This window comes from Pholis gunnellus, assembly GCF_910591455.1.
Source record: "Pholis gunnellus genome assembly, chromosome: 12".
NCBI classification, from domain to species: Eukaryota; Metazoa; Chordata; class Actinopteri; order Perciformes; family Pholidae; genus Pholis; species Pholis gunnellus.
Window position 1 is genome coordinate 7,414,782 of NC_136539.1, and position 17,425 is coordinate 7,432,206.

General features: G+C 41.8%; 1 protein-coding gene across 9 annotated transcripts in view; it reads right to left on the bottom strand.

Annotated features, from left to right (window-relative positions):
• The window catches only part of obsl1b (obscurin like cytoskeletal adaptor 1b), a 32,626-nt gene that overhangs the window by 5,779 nt on the left and 9,422 nt on the right, over positions 1 to 17,425 (bottom strand). For 5 of the 9 annotated variants that reach the window (XM_079170883.1, XM_079170884.1, XM_079170881.1 and 2 more), the window contains 20 exons: positions 17,311 to 17,385; positions 14,744 to 16,669; positions 14,021 to 14,296; positions 12,356 to 12,631; positions 10,248 to 10,526; positions 9,778 to 10,053; positions 9,253 to 9,528; positions 8,167 to 8,427; positions 7,453 to 7,728; positions 7,070 to 7,342; positions 6,164 to 6,439; positions 5,791 to 6,066; positions 5,254 to 5,529; positions 4,895 to 5,170; positions 4,500 to 4,769; positions 4,145 to 4,411; positions 3,769 to 4,038; positions 2,972 to 3,238; positions 1,606 to 1,872; positions 804 to 916 (listed from right to left, as the gene is read on the bottom strand). In XM_079170883.1, coding sequence (XP_079027009.1) covers positions 804 to 916; positions 1,606 to 1,872; positions 2,972 to 3,238; positions 3,769 to 4,038; positions 4,145 to 4,411; positions 4,500 to 4,769; positions 4,895 to 5,170; positions 5,254 to 5,529; positions 5,791 to 6,066; positions 6,164 to 6,439; positions 7,070 to 7,342; positions 7,453 to 7,728; positions 8,167 to 8,427; positions 9,253 to 9,528; positions 9,778 to 10,053; positions 10,248 to 10,526; positions 12,356 to 12,631; positions 14,021 to 14,296; positions 14,744 to 16,669; positions 17,311 to 17,385 — 6,752 coding nt within the window. The remainder of the gene's footprint in view (positions 1 to 803; positions 917 to 1,605; positions 1,873 to 2,971; positions 3,239 to 3,768; positions 4,039 to 4,144; positions 4,412 to 4,499; positions 4,770 to 4,894; positions 5,171 to 5,253; positions 5,530 to 5,790; positions 6,067 to 6,163; positions 6,440 to 7,069; positions 7,343 to 7,452; positions 7,729 to 8,166; positions 8,428 to 9,252; positions 9,529 to 9,777; positions 10,054 to 10,247; positions 10,527 to 12,355; positions 12,632 to 14,020; positions 14,297 to 14,743; positions 16,670 to 17,310; positions 17,386 to 17,425) is intronic. The other 4 variants (XM_079170886.1, XM_079170885.1, XM_079170887.1 and 1 more) reach the window with 4 other exon arrangements.

Consider the following 17,425-nt stretch of genomic DNA (forward strand, 5'->3'; position numbering starts at 1 on the left):
TTTATTTAAAAATTTGGAACAAAAATTGAAAACGCTTATTTTTTTCCCAAGATCTTTGCTGTTCAGAGAGTTTCTTTAGCTTTTGATATTAAAGGTGTCCATCAAGATTATTAAGCACTTTGTGGAAATTAGTACACTAGTTGTAAAAACGTGTAAACCTTAGGCTTGGTGTTTTCTTATTCAGACGATGTCAATCTTGTACTATTGGCTACATTATATGGACCGGTGCTTTTATTTTGAAAGAGTAATGCCGGTAAGAGAAAAAGATGCATGGTAAAGTGGCAGATAATTGTCATTTTTGCTAAATTGGAAAGTGAGTGAGTGATTGAGTGAGTATGTGTGTGTGTGTGTGTGTGTAAGCTAGCAAGGATGCGTTGGCTCAATGTACTGTTCAGTCATGTTAACAAGCAAAACTAGAATTCCTTGACTTTGCTAAGCTTATCTGAAGTCTGAAGAAGTGCTCTCCTATGGACGTGTATTGCGGTAACCACAGTATATGTGGCATATACGCTTGAATTGGAATAGTTGAAGTTGTATTTTATGTGTGATTTATGTATTGTGTTAAAGGGACTAATTATCAGATCAGAAAAGATATTATGTTATTTGTTTTCTTTGTTGCTCTTATGGTGTGTTCACGGCAGGTTTTTGGAGCTACAGTATCAGCAATAAGGTATGTTAAGCTTTGGATCAGCATTTTTTTCAGTCATAACATGTCTAACTTTATCATAGATTGGTTTGGCTTTGGAGTTTGGTAAAAAAAAATCCGAAATGTTTTTGGTAATAGACAAAAATCCAACACTTGCCGTCATCCATTTCACATCAGCGTTGTGTCTCGACAGCTCACACTCAAGAGAGATTACCGCCCCTTCAGGGAATTTCTGGTCCTCCAGTTTTCTGAAAATGGTCAATGGGGGCTCTGGTGGAGAAAAAGCATCCTTAGATAGGCTAGCAACAACATTTTTTTATTTCTCTACCAACAATTCACTAAGTATAGGGCCTAAGCGTTGCTGCTCAAAATCAAATAAGCTATACGGTTCAGTTATGTGGACTAATTTACCGCAATGACACTTTCATCCAATTGTCATCGCCAGCGTTTCAACCCCTGAGCTCAAAGGCGTGATGCATACTTAGGGACTTGGCATGTCGCGGATTATTTTACAGCATGGAGGTTAAACTAGCACCTGACAGACGAGAGTGAACAGAGCCACCGCTTTTCCTTTGGTCATGCTAGGCTACTTGCATGCTACTTTGTAACGTGAGCAGGGATAAAGCCAACAAAAGTCGAGCCGTCGCTCTATTCTGTTATCATGCCTCAACTGGTTGGCATCTGGTCTACTTTTTATTTTACTTTACATATTATTCTGGTAGTACTGCGATGTAGTTCACATGGATTGCGGCATTGAAAAGTTACAAATGATACCTTGTAGCATAGTTTTGACAACACTACCACCTTGTAATGAGGACATTACCTCAAAATGACGTGTACTAGTTAGTCACTCATTTGAATTAAACACATAGATTGATGCAGTTATATTGCTGCTACTACTGTGTGAAACCAACCATCTCTGCTTGTTGGAACATTGTCTAACTATCTAAATGACCTACCCTTCACAACGAGCCTTGCAGATGTCTTCAAATTCTCCACACAGAAGGTAAAGGAGCCCGTGTCTTCTACTGATAGGTTAGAGACGGTGAGGCTGTGGACTTGTCCCTTGGCGCTCACACGGAAGTGATTTGTAGGCTTCAGCTTGATTGCGTTTCTCATCCAGCTGCCTGGGACATTGGGATGGGAGAGCTCCACCTCAAAAGATGCCGTTTCCCGCTCTGTGGTTTTAATGTCAGTCAGCCCTCTTATGATTGTGATTTTCCGAGCTGTAAAGAAAATAATAGAGCTGTGTGAAAGGCATCACAGTACCCTGCAGGTACGTTTATCGATCTCTGCTGTGGGCGTTTTTTTTTTTGTGTTGGTACATTTCGGTATAATGAAAACTGAATATTGGTTACAACAGAGGTTATGTTTGAATGATTGGCCTTAGTAACAAGCTCCTTCATTCCACTTTAACACTGAGCAGACACAATGTCCATTTTCTGTTACAGAACAGGCTCGGAGTCTGTGTTGTACACATCAGTCTGCAGTTAAACAATACAAGCTGGCACACAATGACAAGCCAATAGTTTAGTCATTTGAGTATGGGGCTTTACACAAAAGCCAGCTTTGAAACTGCCAACATTTTTCACTTATTCTAACAGTCGAGCATTCCCTGTGGAAAAAAGTTTATTTTGGAGACCTGATGACAGCAACCTTAGTTTTGAAGGCCAGGGTATAAATTTAGATGCAATGAGAGGAGATCCAAATTCATAGGAGGTGCCAACAGCAGCCTAAAGTCCTGACTTTCCCATTCCCACCCACGCTAGTGTTGAAAGAACAGCCTTTAATTCACCCACTGGCCTGTGGTTCATGGGGCTAAGAAATAAAAGAAGCATGCACAAAGAAAAACAAGCATAAGTACGTCTTAATCACTACAAGATGCCGGTTTTATGGCGTGTAAGGTTCGCTACTATAAATACATGTAGGTGGTGCTGGGTCATAGGAAAATGTCACTTTGTTTGCTAAAACATAATTCTAGTTGTTGGAACGGTGGCATCTTAACATGTTTATCAAGCATTCCCCTTAAACCTGCGATCTGATTTCCCTTTTGACCTAGGTTAGGAAATCATGGGGGCTTGATCGATCCTGTCGATACACATACCCGGGTCTGAAAGTCAGCCTGGGCTTTAGGGCTATCACCTGTTGGCTGCCATCATGCTCCTGCACAAGTGTCACCCTGGTCCCCAGTCACTCAAATTACTCTTACTCAGTTGACTTTGCCTTCACAAGAAGTAGCGGTGGAGGGTGTGCAGGAGGTGGAGTCGTCGGCAACAGCGGTAAACAAACAACAACAGGGCATAGTGACAACACATGCACACTCACGTTCCACTGTGAGCTGGGCTTGCGTGCGGTCGTGGAGGGTCTCACAGCTGTAGGTGCCGCGGTCAGACATGGCCAGTTTGTGGACGGTGAGACTGTGTTTTCGACCGTTGTGTTTCAGGGTATTCTTGGCCCCGGGGTGGATCAGTACCCCCTGCCTCATCCACTGCACCTCTCCCGAATCCAGACTCACCTCCACCTCTAGAGTTGCCTCACTGTACTCTTCAGCCTCAACTGGTGTCATTTTCGTGGTGAAAAACACCTGTTGTTCTGAAAATTCATTGAAGGAATTACAAGATGGCAGCACCTGTCATGTCGGCGATTTTGGTACTTTTATATTAGAACAGAGTGTGTATAAATTCTTTGTTAATTCGACACAACAATACTCTGAAGCCACTCCCACACAAAGCAAAAATACAATATAGACCAAAGAAAAATCTGCAGAGTAATATTGCAAGTTTAAGCACATGAGGAGCTTGAAGGAGCCAGAGGAAGCTGCTAAAAGGTAGCCTTCAAAGGCACCTCTTTAAAAGTTTAAACTTGTCTCAAAGGGTCACTATGTGTCACAGGTGGTTACTCATTGTACACAGTAACAGCCATTACAAGTACGTATGTTTACATCACTCCAGTGCTGCTGGAAACTGTTCATAGTTTAAAATACGGTAATAAGTACCAGCGATATACAAGGTTATTGAACTGTAAATCGTAAATGTTGTCACTTCTGTGTTTCATTAAGACCAATATATATGTGTGTGTGTTGTACTATAATCACAGTGTGACTGGATCGGACAATAACTCACCTTGAATCTGGAGCTCTGCTTCTGATACCGAACCCTCTGCATCAGCTGTCACTCTGCCGCTATCTGAAACCATGCAGTTGTGGATGCAGAGCATGTGGCACAGCCCGTTACTTGAAATGACCGTGCGCTCAGTCAGAGCCACTTGCTCGCCGTTTAAGCGCCACACCAACCGGGTGTCCTCTGGTGAAACCACACACTTGAACACCGCATCTTCTCCTTCACAGACGGTGATGTTGCGAAGGTCCGCTATGAACTCAACAACACGGAGAGCTGAAGGCAAAGCATTTAGCTGAATTAGACTCATCGTGATCGAAACATTGAGATGACACTTTTTTGTTCTCTGACCTGCCTTAATGTTTGATTTGAATTGACTTACTTTCTACAGTGACAGAAGCTGAAGTCCTGTCATCTGTGGATTCACAGGTGTATTCTCCAGCATCTTCATCCACCAGTTGGTGGATGGTAAAGCTTCGCTCTCGGCCTTGTGCCCTTATTGTGTGCCGACGGCTTGGAGAGATCTCTTGCCCATCTTTTAGCCACTGGACGTCTCCTTTGGGCTTGTTGATCTCGCATCGTAATATAAGGCTACTGTCCTTCAGAGACACAGTGTTCTCCAGTGGTCTGATGAATTTCAACTTCATTTCTGATGAGTAGAATGAAGAAATATAATTTAAGAGATGTTAACTTTGTGGAAATTGCTGTCACATTTAGTTTGATTGCCACATACTTACCTTTGACTAAAAGACTGAAATGCATCTCGTCTGTCTTTACGTCACAGACATATTCTCCAGAATCTGACAGCTGCAGGGGATTAATGGTGAGCTTGTGGGTATTACCCTCACTGGAGATGTGAATGTTGTCCCCGTTCAATAGTTGGCCATCTTTCAGCCAACGAATGTTCGCTCTTTCTCGGCTCACAATGGCGCACATTGTAACACTCTCATTTTCATAGGCTGAGAGCTTATTACTAGTTTTTTTATTTTCGAACTTGACGGTGGGCTCTGAGAGGGAGATTTACAAAGAAGTTACTTGTTAATTCTGTGTTCAAATATGGGAAAATAAGTTACTCAAACAGAAACTACAGAAATTGAATCTAAAATATCTTTCAAAGTAATTTAAATCTTACCTTGGACCTCAACAATTGTTGTCAGTTTGTCATCGATGGCATCACAAATGTATTTTCCGGAGTCTGAGGGCCGAAGTCCAGAGAGAACGAGCTTCCTCACAACGTCATAGCTGTCGATCTTTATACGAGTGTCTGGATTCAAGATCTCGCCATTCCACAACCACTGAACGGTGGCGTTCGGCCGAGACACCTCACACTCCAAAATAAGGTCATCTCCTGCCACCAGGATGTGATGCTCCGGGTGGCCGGAGTTTCCAATGATCTGTACTTGAGGCTCTGAACATAAAATACAGTGCATTATTTTCCTTCTGAGTGAAGGAAAGACGGATAACATTTACAGAGCCTGATAATATGAATACCTTTGACGGTGATGTAGAAGACCATCTTATCATCCACAGCATCACAGGTGTACTCCCCTGAATCCTCTAGCCCAGCATTTAGGACGACCAGTGATCTGAAGACGCCTTGCTCTTCGCTACAGTATCGCTCAGTGTCATCAATTAGCTGATTGTCTTTGTACCAACTGACTGAGGCATTGGATCTCGACAGTTCACACACTAGAATAATGTCGTCTGATACTAAGAACTGCTTTTCTGTTTTTGCGTCTGTTTTTCCAAGAATCTTCACAGGCAGCTCTGAAAATGAACAAGAAAGAACATATTTTTATTGGATCAGAAAATCCTTACTATGCATTTTCGGCTAAAAAAATGTATCTTTTGTTTAATCCATAGTACAAAGCACTGATATTCTGTTTTACTTGTGCCCAGTAGTTATTCTCTAAGTATTTAGATGAAGTTAATGATCTGATTTAAAGTCTGGAGTGCACCACATACAGAACTTGCTTAGAGAGAGTGTCATCTTTCGGGAGTTCTATCTTTTTAAGTACAATAACCTACCTTGTACTTTTACATGGAAATCCATGACATCATCCTTTGCGTCGCAGACATATTGCCCAGCATCTTCCATTGTTAGAGAGTGAACAGTTAATTGACGCATGACGCCATCCTCAAGGATGGTGATATTTCTGGAGTCTTCTACTTCCTCCCCGTTCTTCTTCCAGGTGACCTCTGCATTTGATCTTGAAACCTCACAGTCTAGAACGAGAGTGTCCCCAGCCACTTTGTCTACTCTGCCTGCCAGCTTCCTTAGACGTACAAAACGAACAGGAGGCTCTGTGCATTTAGAAAATGTTGTGTTAGAAATGGATTAACACTGACGGAGCAACACATTTAGAGGATCTACTTTTTCCCATTCCTTAGTTTCCCTTACCTGCTATGTTTACAAAGAATGTCATGGAGTCATCTGCGGTATCGCAGACGTATTCGGCGGAATCTTTGACAGTAGTTTCCGGTATAATGAGCCTTCTGTAGACGCCATCCACCTCTAGGATAAGGTTGCCATTCTCCTCCACTTCGAGTCCGTCTCGATACCAGCGCACCACTGCATTGGGCCTGGAGATCTCACAGCTCAGTACCATCCTCTCAGAGACCTGCTGGCACAGCTCCATTTGGGACTGACTTGGGGACACGATCTGCACTGGAGGTTCTGGAAAGGGGCGTTATCACCCGATTTAGTCACCACTCATTGGGCTAATGTATACTACAATAGAATAGCATTGTTTCCCAGGTGTCAAGGAGATGCATATATTACCTGCAGGACTGACTTTGCATACTTGACATCTTGGATCATGGATGAATGAGTTAACCCCTAACTTAGGCAATATTAAAGGCGTTTACGTTTCAAACAAAGTGCTTGTTGTCAAATCATTGGATAGCGTCTGAAACCTTCTCCCCACCTTTCGAACGGTAAATTTGATGGGTCTGCCGCTGACAATTTTCTCTCCAAAACTGATAAAAAGCATGCCCCCTTCTGTTAGTCTTTGTGTCTATGTCTAAAACAAAAATGCCCTTGCTGTCCGTAATTATTTGTTGGTTGGTTGTTATCCCTATTTGCACAATTCATAGCGTTTTATCCTTTTCTATGATGGCAGGCGTTTTAACCAATCTTCAATGTGGCGATTCAGAGCTGCCTTTTGTCTTTATACATGCTCAGATGAGACTGCACAAACTTCTTTGTTTGAAGCACACTGGTGCCTTAAATACCACAGTCTACTCATCGCACTTTTATCCATTATTTGTATGTGCATTATACTGTGTGTAGTATCAGAGATTTTACCTGTAATACTAAGGTGAAAGAATATTGAAGCGTCGGCTGTATCACAGACGTATTCTCCAGAATCTTCCACTCCACTGGAAACAATCTTCAGTCGTCGGTAAGGGCCTTCAATCTTGAGCTTGATGTTCTCGCTCTCCTGCAGCTTTTGACCGTCTTTGTACCAGCTGACGAGACCATTTGGACGAGACAACTCACAGCTCAGGATAATTTCCTCAGGGACGTGACGGTCAAGGTGGACATCCTCCTTGGGGTGGATTATCAACACCGGAGGTTCTTTAGGAAGAAGAATACATGGAATTGAGACATTGTTCTCTGTGAGTGGATGTATGTGATTTTTCAACAGTTTTTATGTCTCATATTGTGAGGATTTTCACAACTATTACCTCGTATGTTAACCTTGTACATGAGAATATTGTCTCCTGCACGGCATGTGTATGTGCCTGTGTTGGACAGTTGGGCTGAGTTTACTGTCAGAAACCTTTTGGTGCCCTCTGCTTGCATTGTGATATTGTTGCATGGTTGCATTTCAGTTCCATCTTTGTACCACTGGACAACGCCGTCAGCCCGTGATACTTCACAAGACAGAACAATCTGTTCTCCTTCTGCAACACTCTTGAAAAGGTCCTCCTCTCGGATATCAGCAAATGTTACCGGTGGCGCTGCAGAAAACGGTACACAAAAGAAGTAAGTTGTTGCTCTAATGTACTGTTCATAGCTTATGATTATACATGCAGCAATTGTGAGGTCAGGATTTCACAGCTTAGACATGCTGATTGCAAGCCTTGCCATCTGGAACACAAGTCCTTAAAGACATTATAATGATCTCTGAAGCAAAGTGAAAGAATTAAATGAAGCAGTGCATTGACGTATGCAGTTACCATAGGTGTGTTGGAAAAACTAGTTGACTCGTGAAATCACATGCCATGAAATGTGAAGCACGTATATGAGAAGCGACAAAATTAGGACAAATTTGAAGTCAGCTTCGATGAATATGATGATGATCAGGTTTCGCTTCCTTCTTGGATATTAGAGGTCATGATGAAGGTGTAAGACTCCACAATGGCCACATCTTGCCAAGAAAAAGCTTAGCATATCACCTTTCACCTCCACATAGAAATTGTTGAAATCGGAATCATCATTGGTTTTACAACTGTACACTCCAGAGCTTGAACACGTGACCGACTTCATAGCCGGTGTCCTCTTATTGTCCTCTGAATCGATGTTTGTTCCCAATTTTTGCGAGAGTTTTATTCCGTCCTCACACCCGGAGGTCTGGCCTGTGCAGTCTGCGATCTCACACTGCAGATTGATCAGGCTGCCTGCTTCAACAGATTTGCTCCTCTCAGCCTCTGTAACAGCTGAGAATCAAACTGGGGCTATAGGAATTTCAATTCATGGAACACTAATCAGATTTGCTATGCCATGGAACACTTGGATTTACAGGCTAAAGGCTGTAAGATGTACCGTTTTACTCAAGATTGGACAGCTGGGTTTTATAATTGTTTGGAATGATAACGTTTTTGCCTACACAGGGTGACGGTGACAACAGTTGCAAACTAGAGTCATCCGCAAGTTTCACCATAGTTAGCTAGTTGCTAACTTTGACAGTCTCAACATGCTGGCCAAATAGCATACACTGTGCACTATTCGCTGTACGCCGTACAGTCTATTTATCAGAGCTTTTATAGTGTAAAATGATAGTGTACTGCATCTGGAAACGGGGTTGATGAGAGCAGCAAGTCTGAACCAAACCGTAAAGCTGCTTCTTGTAAAACCAAAACAATGTGTTTAAAAGCACTACAATGCTCTGTGGAACTTGGGGAACTTGCAGAGTAAGGTGGTAACTTGCTGTGGTCTGTTATTTCAAGAGAACCCTTTCACATTAAACACAGTGATTTAATCCATTGTCAATACAATTTTTATTTGTGTAGTTTTAAGATACAGTTTTACCACCATGCTCTTAAAGTCCAGTCTTAAAGGGCCTTGAAGCATTTGCTTGTTAGGGCAAGAACGACATTGATCTATATACCAGCCACGACTTTAAAAAAACAAGAAGCAATATTGAAAGTACATACTTATCAGTGCACCTTATCCTAGAATATATGCTATAAAATCGGTTGGTCTAGTAGCCAAGCACTGAAATAAGTTAGTGATTCTGACAAAGCTCAAAAATATTGGATCACCTGCAACATCCACCTCGAATTCTATATGGTCGTCTGCGGACTCACAGCTGTACACACCAGAGTGTCTGACTTCTGCTGATGTAATAACCAATGCTCTCAGTTTTTCTTTTGCTTGGATTTCACATTGACACTTTGGAAGTAGCTGTTCTCCATCCTTGTGCCAATAGACCTGGGCAGTTGGCTCTGAGACTTCACACTGCAGCTTTATTGGGCAGCCTGTCTCCACAAATTTGTTTCTTGCGATCTCTGGAAGTGCTGAAAACCTCACAGGTGAGGCTGGAGGGTGTTATAAGATTTGTATATCTATTGTTAAGCTGTCAGAACATCATTTAAAATGTAGTGTTCATCATCAACCTTGTTGGTTATTCTAGCAATATACAGTATGCAGCTCTGTGCTTTCAGACACTGTTACAAAAAACTAAATTAATCTAACTGAAAATGTGGAAAAGAATGGTAACCAAGGAAATGCTCAAATGTTCATATCACACCTGGAAGCTAATTAAACACTGAAAACAAGAAAATCACCTTCGATGTCCACATGGAATGTCACAACATCATCAGCGAGGCTACAACTGTAGAGGCCAGAGTCGGAGACCTTAGCAGAATGGATCATTAATTTTCGCAGGCTTCCATCTCTTTTCATATCGAGGCCAGTTTTGCTAAAGAGCTCCACCTCATCTTTAAACCAGGAAACCTGGGCGACCGGGTCTGAGACCTCACACTGTAGGATAATTGGACAACCCATTGCAACCGTCTTGTATTTTTCAGACAGTGGGATTGGCATGATCTGTGGCGATCGGCCTAAGAGAAGGACATAACAAGGGTTTTGGAGAACAGATGAATTCACAACAGTAGACAAAACACACTGTCCAGCCAGCCATACCATGTTCTCATGAACATTCAACACAAAGCAAATTTTGTTCACCACTCAAACCATAGCGTACGATGGACGTGGTATGTTTGATAAGAAGATGGTAAGGATGGAAATGAATCACCTTCTACGTCCACTTTAAATGTGATGGTATCATCTGATGTTGAACATTCATAGGTGCCACCATCTTTGTTTTCAGCTGAGTGGATGAGTAGAGTCCTTGTAAGACCGTCTGACTGTATTTCCACATTGCTTTGCGGCAGGAGTTTCAACCCATCCTTGTACCAGTCGACATAAGCAGAAGGATCGTGAGAGAGTTCACAGCTGAGGACAATTGGAGAACCTTCTTGGACGGACTTGCTCTTGTCACTCTCTTGAAGCTCTGAGAACTTCACAGGTAGAGCTGTATGTTTCAGATATTGCAAAAAGAGTGTCTTAATATACTCCATGAATGTGATTTTCTTGAAGTAATTCAATATCCAACCTACTGTATATTAAATAAAGAATTTCAAGAGAAAACAACATAACATACAACATAAACACAACCTGCTTAACAAGGACAATAAGTGAAACACAACATTGTCCACTTGGATAAAAAGCACAGACGAAAACCACATGTAAGATACAAACAAGAAAGTGCCAAAGTGTTTGTTTATAATAAAGTATTCAGTTAGTGTCTTTAATGAAAAAGAGCAAGACACAAAACGTTAGCTTTCTTAAGATATTGGACATGCATAAGAAGAAGCTGCATTGTGAAGCTGCACGATTTAATAAGCCATTTTAAAAGAAGACATCCTTTATTATCTGATTTCACTGAGTTAACAATGGGCTCTATGATGACGTGTGACGGGGAGTTGTTTTTCTTTAGACTGACGTAACCGATCATGCGATAACAAAATTAACAACAAATTTAACTGTTTCAGAGGAAATCTTTTTCTTTACTTCTTTAGTAAAATAGTTGACCAAATTAAGAAAGCACAAAAATGTCTGTCTGGTGATAAGATAGACTCAGTGGCGGGCCGTCAGGGCCTGCAAAGCCTTCTCTGCTGGCCTAAACAGAATCACAAAGTTATAGCTATTTTATAATTTAATAATTTTTCTTAAATACACTACATGTATCATAATTTATAAAAATATTTTTCCCATTATCTTATTTTCTCATTGCACAGCTACTGTGCTCCTCAGTTGCTCTGCTTCCAGTGCAGCTTGTTTTAAGTAGAGCTTTTATCCAATCAGATTTCACCTCTGTGTCTCTAGGTAAGAAGAGAGGCCCCAGGCCTGCAGGCTCACCATTGCCTCCATGTGCAGCTTAAGTGAATGGGGACGATATCGTTGATTGGCATAGTCTTCAACCAATCAGATCTTTAGTTTGAGATTCTTGGACGCGCCAGAGCGGCCTGCAGGCCTACAGCTATGTCAGCATTAGCAGCAGTGCTGCAGTGAGATTCTGTGCTGTGATTGGTCAGTGGGCGAGCACGTGACTGTCGTGAAACGAAACTTAACAGCAGAGGCTTAGTGAGTAGTGAGAGTTCATATTGAAAGATATGAATGAAATTATGATATTTTTTGCATTTTGCTTGGTGTATATATATATATTTTTTTTTACCTAGCTTTGTTTTTTAACACTCAATGTCTGAAACTGGAAGATAAACGGATTTGTGAGTTGGGATTTAACCGTGGGATTAAACTCTTTGTCAACAAAGAAAAGAGGATGTGATCAGCATTTGGTAAGTCAACTGGTTCGTTTTTTTACATCTACTATCTAAATGGCCCTTGAGTGTGTAGCAGAATGCGTGTTGCTGCTGTTGTTTTTCCGTTAAGCTAGTTAGCCTAGCCTCCCGGAACACTTGGGGGGGATCAGCTGTTTTTGTTCCGGTTCAGAGGTCACACAGACCGCTGTCTCCAATGAGCGTAGAAAACATTATATTTCCTACAATTTAAGCTTCTGCATTTTCCAAATGCACTAGTATTATTCAAACGTTTTGTTCGGTTTGTAAGCCTCGTACCTAACGGTTTAATACAAATACGTAACGTTATATAGTTACAGCCCAAGAAACGAATAATAACCCTAGCTGTGGCGCCATCATGTGGTTATAAGGTGGTATTTCAGCAGTGAAGGCCCAGGTATAAAATGCACAGCCCGCCACTGAATAGACTTGATGTAATCACCTGCTGTTACAGTTAGTTCGCCGTGCAAGACAGTGAAAGCACAACAGAGTTTTTGAGCATCACCTTTTACTTCCACAGCAAACTGGATGTCATCATCCTTTGACTCACAACGATATACGCCACTGTGAGCCCGCTCTGCCGATGGGACAACTAGACTCCTCAAACTTCCTTCTGACTGGATGTCTACTCCGTTTTGAGGGAGGAGCTTTGTTCCATCCTTGTACCAACTGACCTGTCCCGTGGGATCTGACAGCTCACATTGTAGAGCAATGGGAAAGCCTGCCATGACCGTCTTTTGCTGGTCACCCTCAGATAAAGCTGAAAACTTCAGAAGTGGAGCTACAGGATTGAATGTAAAATAGAATTGGTCAATAAAACAGATACTGTTATTAACCAAAGGAAGCAAAGCACAATCCTGACGCTAAAGGCTTCAGCAGCACATTCAACCATTATAAATGCATGCAAATCTTTCATCCTACCCAACAATTTTGATTTAGTATGTATTGAAAAATACGTAGCTTTCAAATAACCCATTTAACCTGTTCTAATGTTATCTTGAACTAACTGAAAATCTCCAAAAAGCTAGCATCAATTGCTCATGTACCAAAACAGTTTGCGTCTACTGTCTATACTGGTAGAGATTTTAGGAAATCGAACCTTAAAGAGAGGGGTACTGTATCTTCAGGACATGTTTGATCCCTGACGTATGCCAATCATGCACCATAGAACGCTAAGGCCTTATCTCTTATTTAAAGTACAAACTACAAACCAACATTTGTAAAGCGCTCAAACACCTTCCGAAAAAAACAGACATATAGAGCTTTATGCTAAATATAAAAGTGTAAGTAAGCACTTTACATGAACGACCTTGCGAGCTAGATTACCAGCTACTCTCAAACATAGAAAAAGAGAAGCAGATGGAGCTACACTGTCTCAGGTAAAGTTTTACCATGACTAAGAGATTAGTTTGATTTATAATGTTATAACTAGATAGGTTTTAATGAGGGAATGAGCTTTTTAGGGGCTGATCACACAGACGCATTGAAAACGCGCTCCCTCGCTTGCTTTAGCCTACACCAAATTATTGCAACATGAGATATGAATCACCCCCCCCCCCCCCCCCCCCCCCCCCCCCTTCACTCTCACATATATTGTGGCTCTCTCACAGGCCACCATCTAACTAGCTAGCTAGCCCTACCACATCTACCGGCATCAAAAGAGGGATGAAGTGGTAAAGAAGTAAACCCGTCTTGTTTGGTTTGATTGGCTGCCTTGGCAAAGTGTGACATTGACGGTGTGTGAGACTTGGTGCCTGGCATTCAAAAGCTAAAGTTTAAAATACTTTGTTGCCTACACCAACAGTCACAAAAAAGACTTGCAAACTGCAAACTGGTGGTGCAACAAAAAGGCAGTGCGATGTGCCCTGCTTTTTCCGCCTGAAGAAACACACTCTGCCTGATCAGGCCCTTAATCTGTACAGATATGCTAACTTTACAGTTTATCCAAATACTGCTAAAGGGAGCAAATTAAGATTTAACATTTTAAACTCTCTGGCAGTGTCTTTAATTGTTGCTGGTGTTCTGTTTCTTGGAAGAGGTCGCTTGTAATCATCCAGAGTAATACAATGAAAACTATATATAAGCAAATATAAGCAAAGCAAAAGTGTTTGGATGCACTTGTCCCTGACTAAAATGTATTTGCAGAACAGATGAGAAGAGCTTCTGTCACCTTTAACATCCACATGAAACTGCATTGCATCATCTGTTGTCTTGCAGCTGTAAATCCCAGTATGAGACGATATCGCTGACTGGAAAGCCAGTGTTCTTATGGAACCTTCTGCCACCATGTCTTGCCCAGCTGCTTCCCGTAGATTTATTCCGTCCTTGGACCAATTAACTTGAGCGTTAGGATCTGATATCTCACATTGCAGCACTATTGGCTCATCAACTTCAACAGACGTGTTCCTCTCAGCCTCACAAAGTGTTGTAATTCTCACAGGTGGAGCTGGGGATGTTTGAGGTAACATCGAGAGAAAATTGCATCACTATTATGGACTACAACAAAATTGATCTTTCAAACAGAAGAGCAAAATGTCAAATCAAGATTAGTCATGCCAATACATCTTAGAGTTAAAATCAGTAATAATAAAAGATACGTCTTCATGTTATTAGTAATCTAACAAGAGGTATCTTTGGTTAGACTTGAGATAACTAGGCATTCAAGTTAGGATTTGAAGATAATGTATTTACTCTTTTCCCTATCTTTAATGTTCCTCACAGACCACCCAAGCTCAAACTTTTACACTGACAATTAAAGTAGTTTTAGTATGAACAAAATAAAGTAAATGTAGAAATTGTCAAAATGTTAAGGATCGCAATAAGCAATCTCTTCATTTTACACAATGTCAACATTGTGCCCGTCCATTTTTTGCTTGATAATGGTTTAAATCACCTTCAACAGCCACCTTATTTGCAGTGACACTGTCACTCCAGTGACTATCACATGTCCGCGATAGATAGATATCTTCTGATTGGACAGTAGAAGCCTGCTTGATATAGTGAGGCTCTGCACACTGGGTAGAGGATCTTTGCCCAGCGTTAACTGTGCTGTCTAATTGGTCTTCTGATGCCTTCGTGGTGTGGTGACACTCTGCATGGCCTGGTGTGGCCTGCTTGGACTGAGACAGCACTTCTGCATGGTGAGGTACTGTCTGTCCTGTATGATAGAGGTCATCCAGTCTAGCATGCAGCGACTGTCGCAAGTTGTAGTGCTTTCTTGGTTGGACCATTCCCGTGTCTTTAGAGTCCAATGATTGAGGGTATACAGTGTTACGTAAGTCACTGAGCTTCTCTGAATGGGCAGTTGATGTCTGTTGGTTTCTGTTAAACTCCACTGATTGGTCAGTTGCAGCCCATAAGGAGATACAGGACCCCTCTGAGTGGACAATTTCACTTTGTAAGCAATCAAGACGCTCCTCTGACAGGACAGCTGGCATCTGTGTGGAGCTGCAGAGCTCCTCTGATTGGACAATTGCAGTTTTTAAAGATTTAATAGGCTCTTCTGATTGGAGAGTTGCTGCCTGCACAGCTTTAAAGGGCTCTTCTGATTGGACAGTCTCAGAATGTGAAGATTTAAAGGGCTCACCTGATTTGACGGTTGCCGTTTGTGAGGATTTAGAGGGCTCCTCTGATTGGGCCGTTCCAGTCCTGAAGGAGTTACCCTCTGAATGGAAAGTTTCAGTTTGTAAGCAATCCAAACGTTTTTTTGACGGGACAGCCGGCATCGGTATGGAGCTACAGAGCTTCTCTGATTGGACAGTTGCAGGATGTGAAAATGTAAAGGGCTCCTCTGATTGGACAGTTTCCGTTTGTGAGGTGTTGGAGGGCTCCTCTGATCGGGCAGTTGCAGTCCTGAAGGAGTTACAGGGCCCCTCTGAATGGAAAGTTTCAGTTTGTAAGCAATCAAGAGGTTTCTTTGACAGGACAGCTGGCATCTGTATGGAGCTACAGAGCTTCTCTGATTGGACAATTGCAGTATGTGAAAATGTAAGGGGCTCTTGTGATTGGACAGATGTAGTATGTGAGGATTTAGACGGCTCCCCTGATTGGACAGTTGCAGTATGTGAAAAATTAAAGGGCTTTTCTGATTGGACAGATGTAGTATGTATGGCTTTAAATGACTCATCGGATTGGACAGTAGCTGTGTGTGAGGATTTAAAAGGGTCCTGTGATTGCAGAGATGCAGTTTTTAAGGAGTTAGAGAACTTGTTGGATTTGACTGTTAAAATCTGTAAGTGGTTATTAAGGTGTTGTGACTGGGCAGTTAAAGTATGTAGTGGATTATCTGGCTCTGACTGGACAGTTGGCATCTGTAGTGAGCTTCTTCGCTTTTCTGAATGGGCCATTAGAGTCTTGAGAGCAGATTCGTCTGATTCAAAAGCTGCAGTTTGAAGAAAAGTACAGAACTCATCTGTCTGCAGGGAATTATCAAGCTCTTCAGGTGGGGCTTTTGCATGCTGAAGATAGTAAATTAATTCCTCACCTTGTGATTCTGTGGGCTTGTTAGTGTGATGGTGTGTGTCAGATTGTATTATTGTTGGCTTTACAGAGTTACTGTAAACTGGGGATTGAGCATTTGTTGTTTGTTGATTGTCAGAGAGCTCCTTTGTCGGTTTAGTTGTAATCCGGTCAGCCATGTATTCATATGTTGACTGAGATGTTGGCATAGTCCTGGAATGTTCTTCATCGGTATGTGTGTCTCCTCTATTGCCACAGAAGGTGCCAGAACTGCATTTTGAGGACATGCAGTCAACTTCAACAGGACAAGCCTCTTCAGTGGACTTCTCTTCTTGGTCGGAAGAGAGCCTTGGTGATGTAGCTATAAGCATTGTGATGTACACAGAGAAAGGTTTTCAGTGGTTGATGGTTTCAATACTTCTTCTCATAACAGAATTTTACATCAGTGTGGGTTAGCATGGAGTTATGGGATAGTTCATTGCAAAGACAAGCAAGAAGATCGACCAGGTTTGGTCTGAGATTGAGCTCCTACATTTCCCCCTTGAACTGACTCCTAATTCTGTTACACCACCAGAATGTTCACTAACACCTAACAAGTACACCAATTTTTCTTCTCTTTGATAAGAGTTCGTTGTCATTGCAACGGTGAGAGGTTCAGGGCAGCAATGTGGATGAGAGGATCTGGTGATGAATAAGACTTAAGATGGACGTAAGAGTGGTAAGCTGCTTGTTACAAGCAAAGATGGCTGTTAAAATGAAGAATTAATTGACAAACACAACATGTATGTTAGTATGAGGAGCACCTACACAGCTACTTAACACCCACATTTTGATTAAGAGCCAAACACTGCAGGAAATGACATGGGACCAAAAAGCAACTTCTAAAGGAAAAAAAAAGATGCAGATGCCTCAGATGATGGCGCTAACAGTACACCACTATTGTTAGTGGCATTTATGTGCTGGGTTAAGATGGATGACTGATGTTGAAATATATCAAATCACCTTCGACATCCACAGTGTATTGGGCAGATGCCTCAGCTATCTCACCAATCTCGTGACCATAGTGACACTGCTCAGCTGTTTGGACAAAGCCAAAGAGAAAACAATGAGCTGGGTG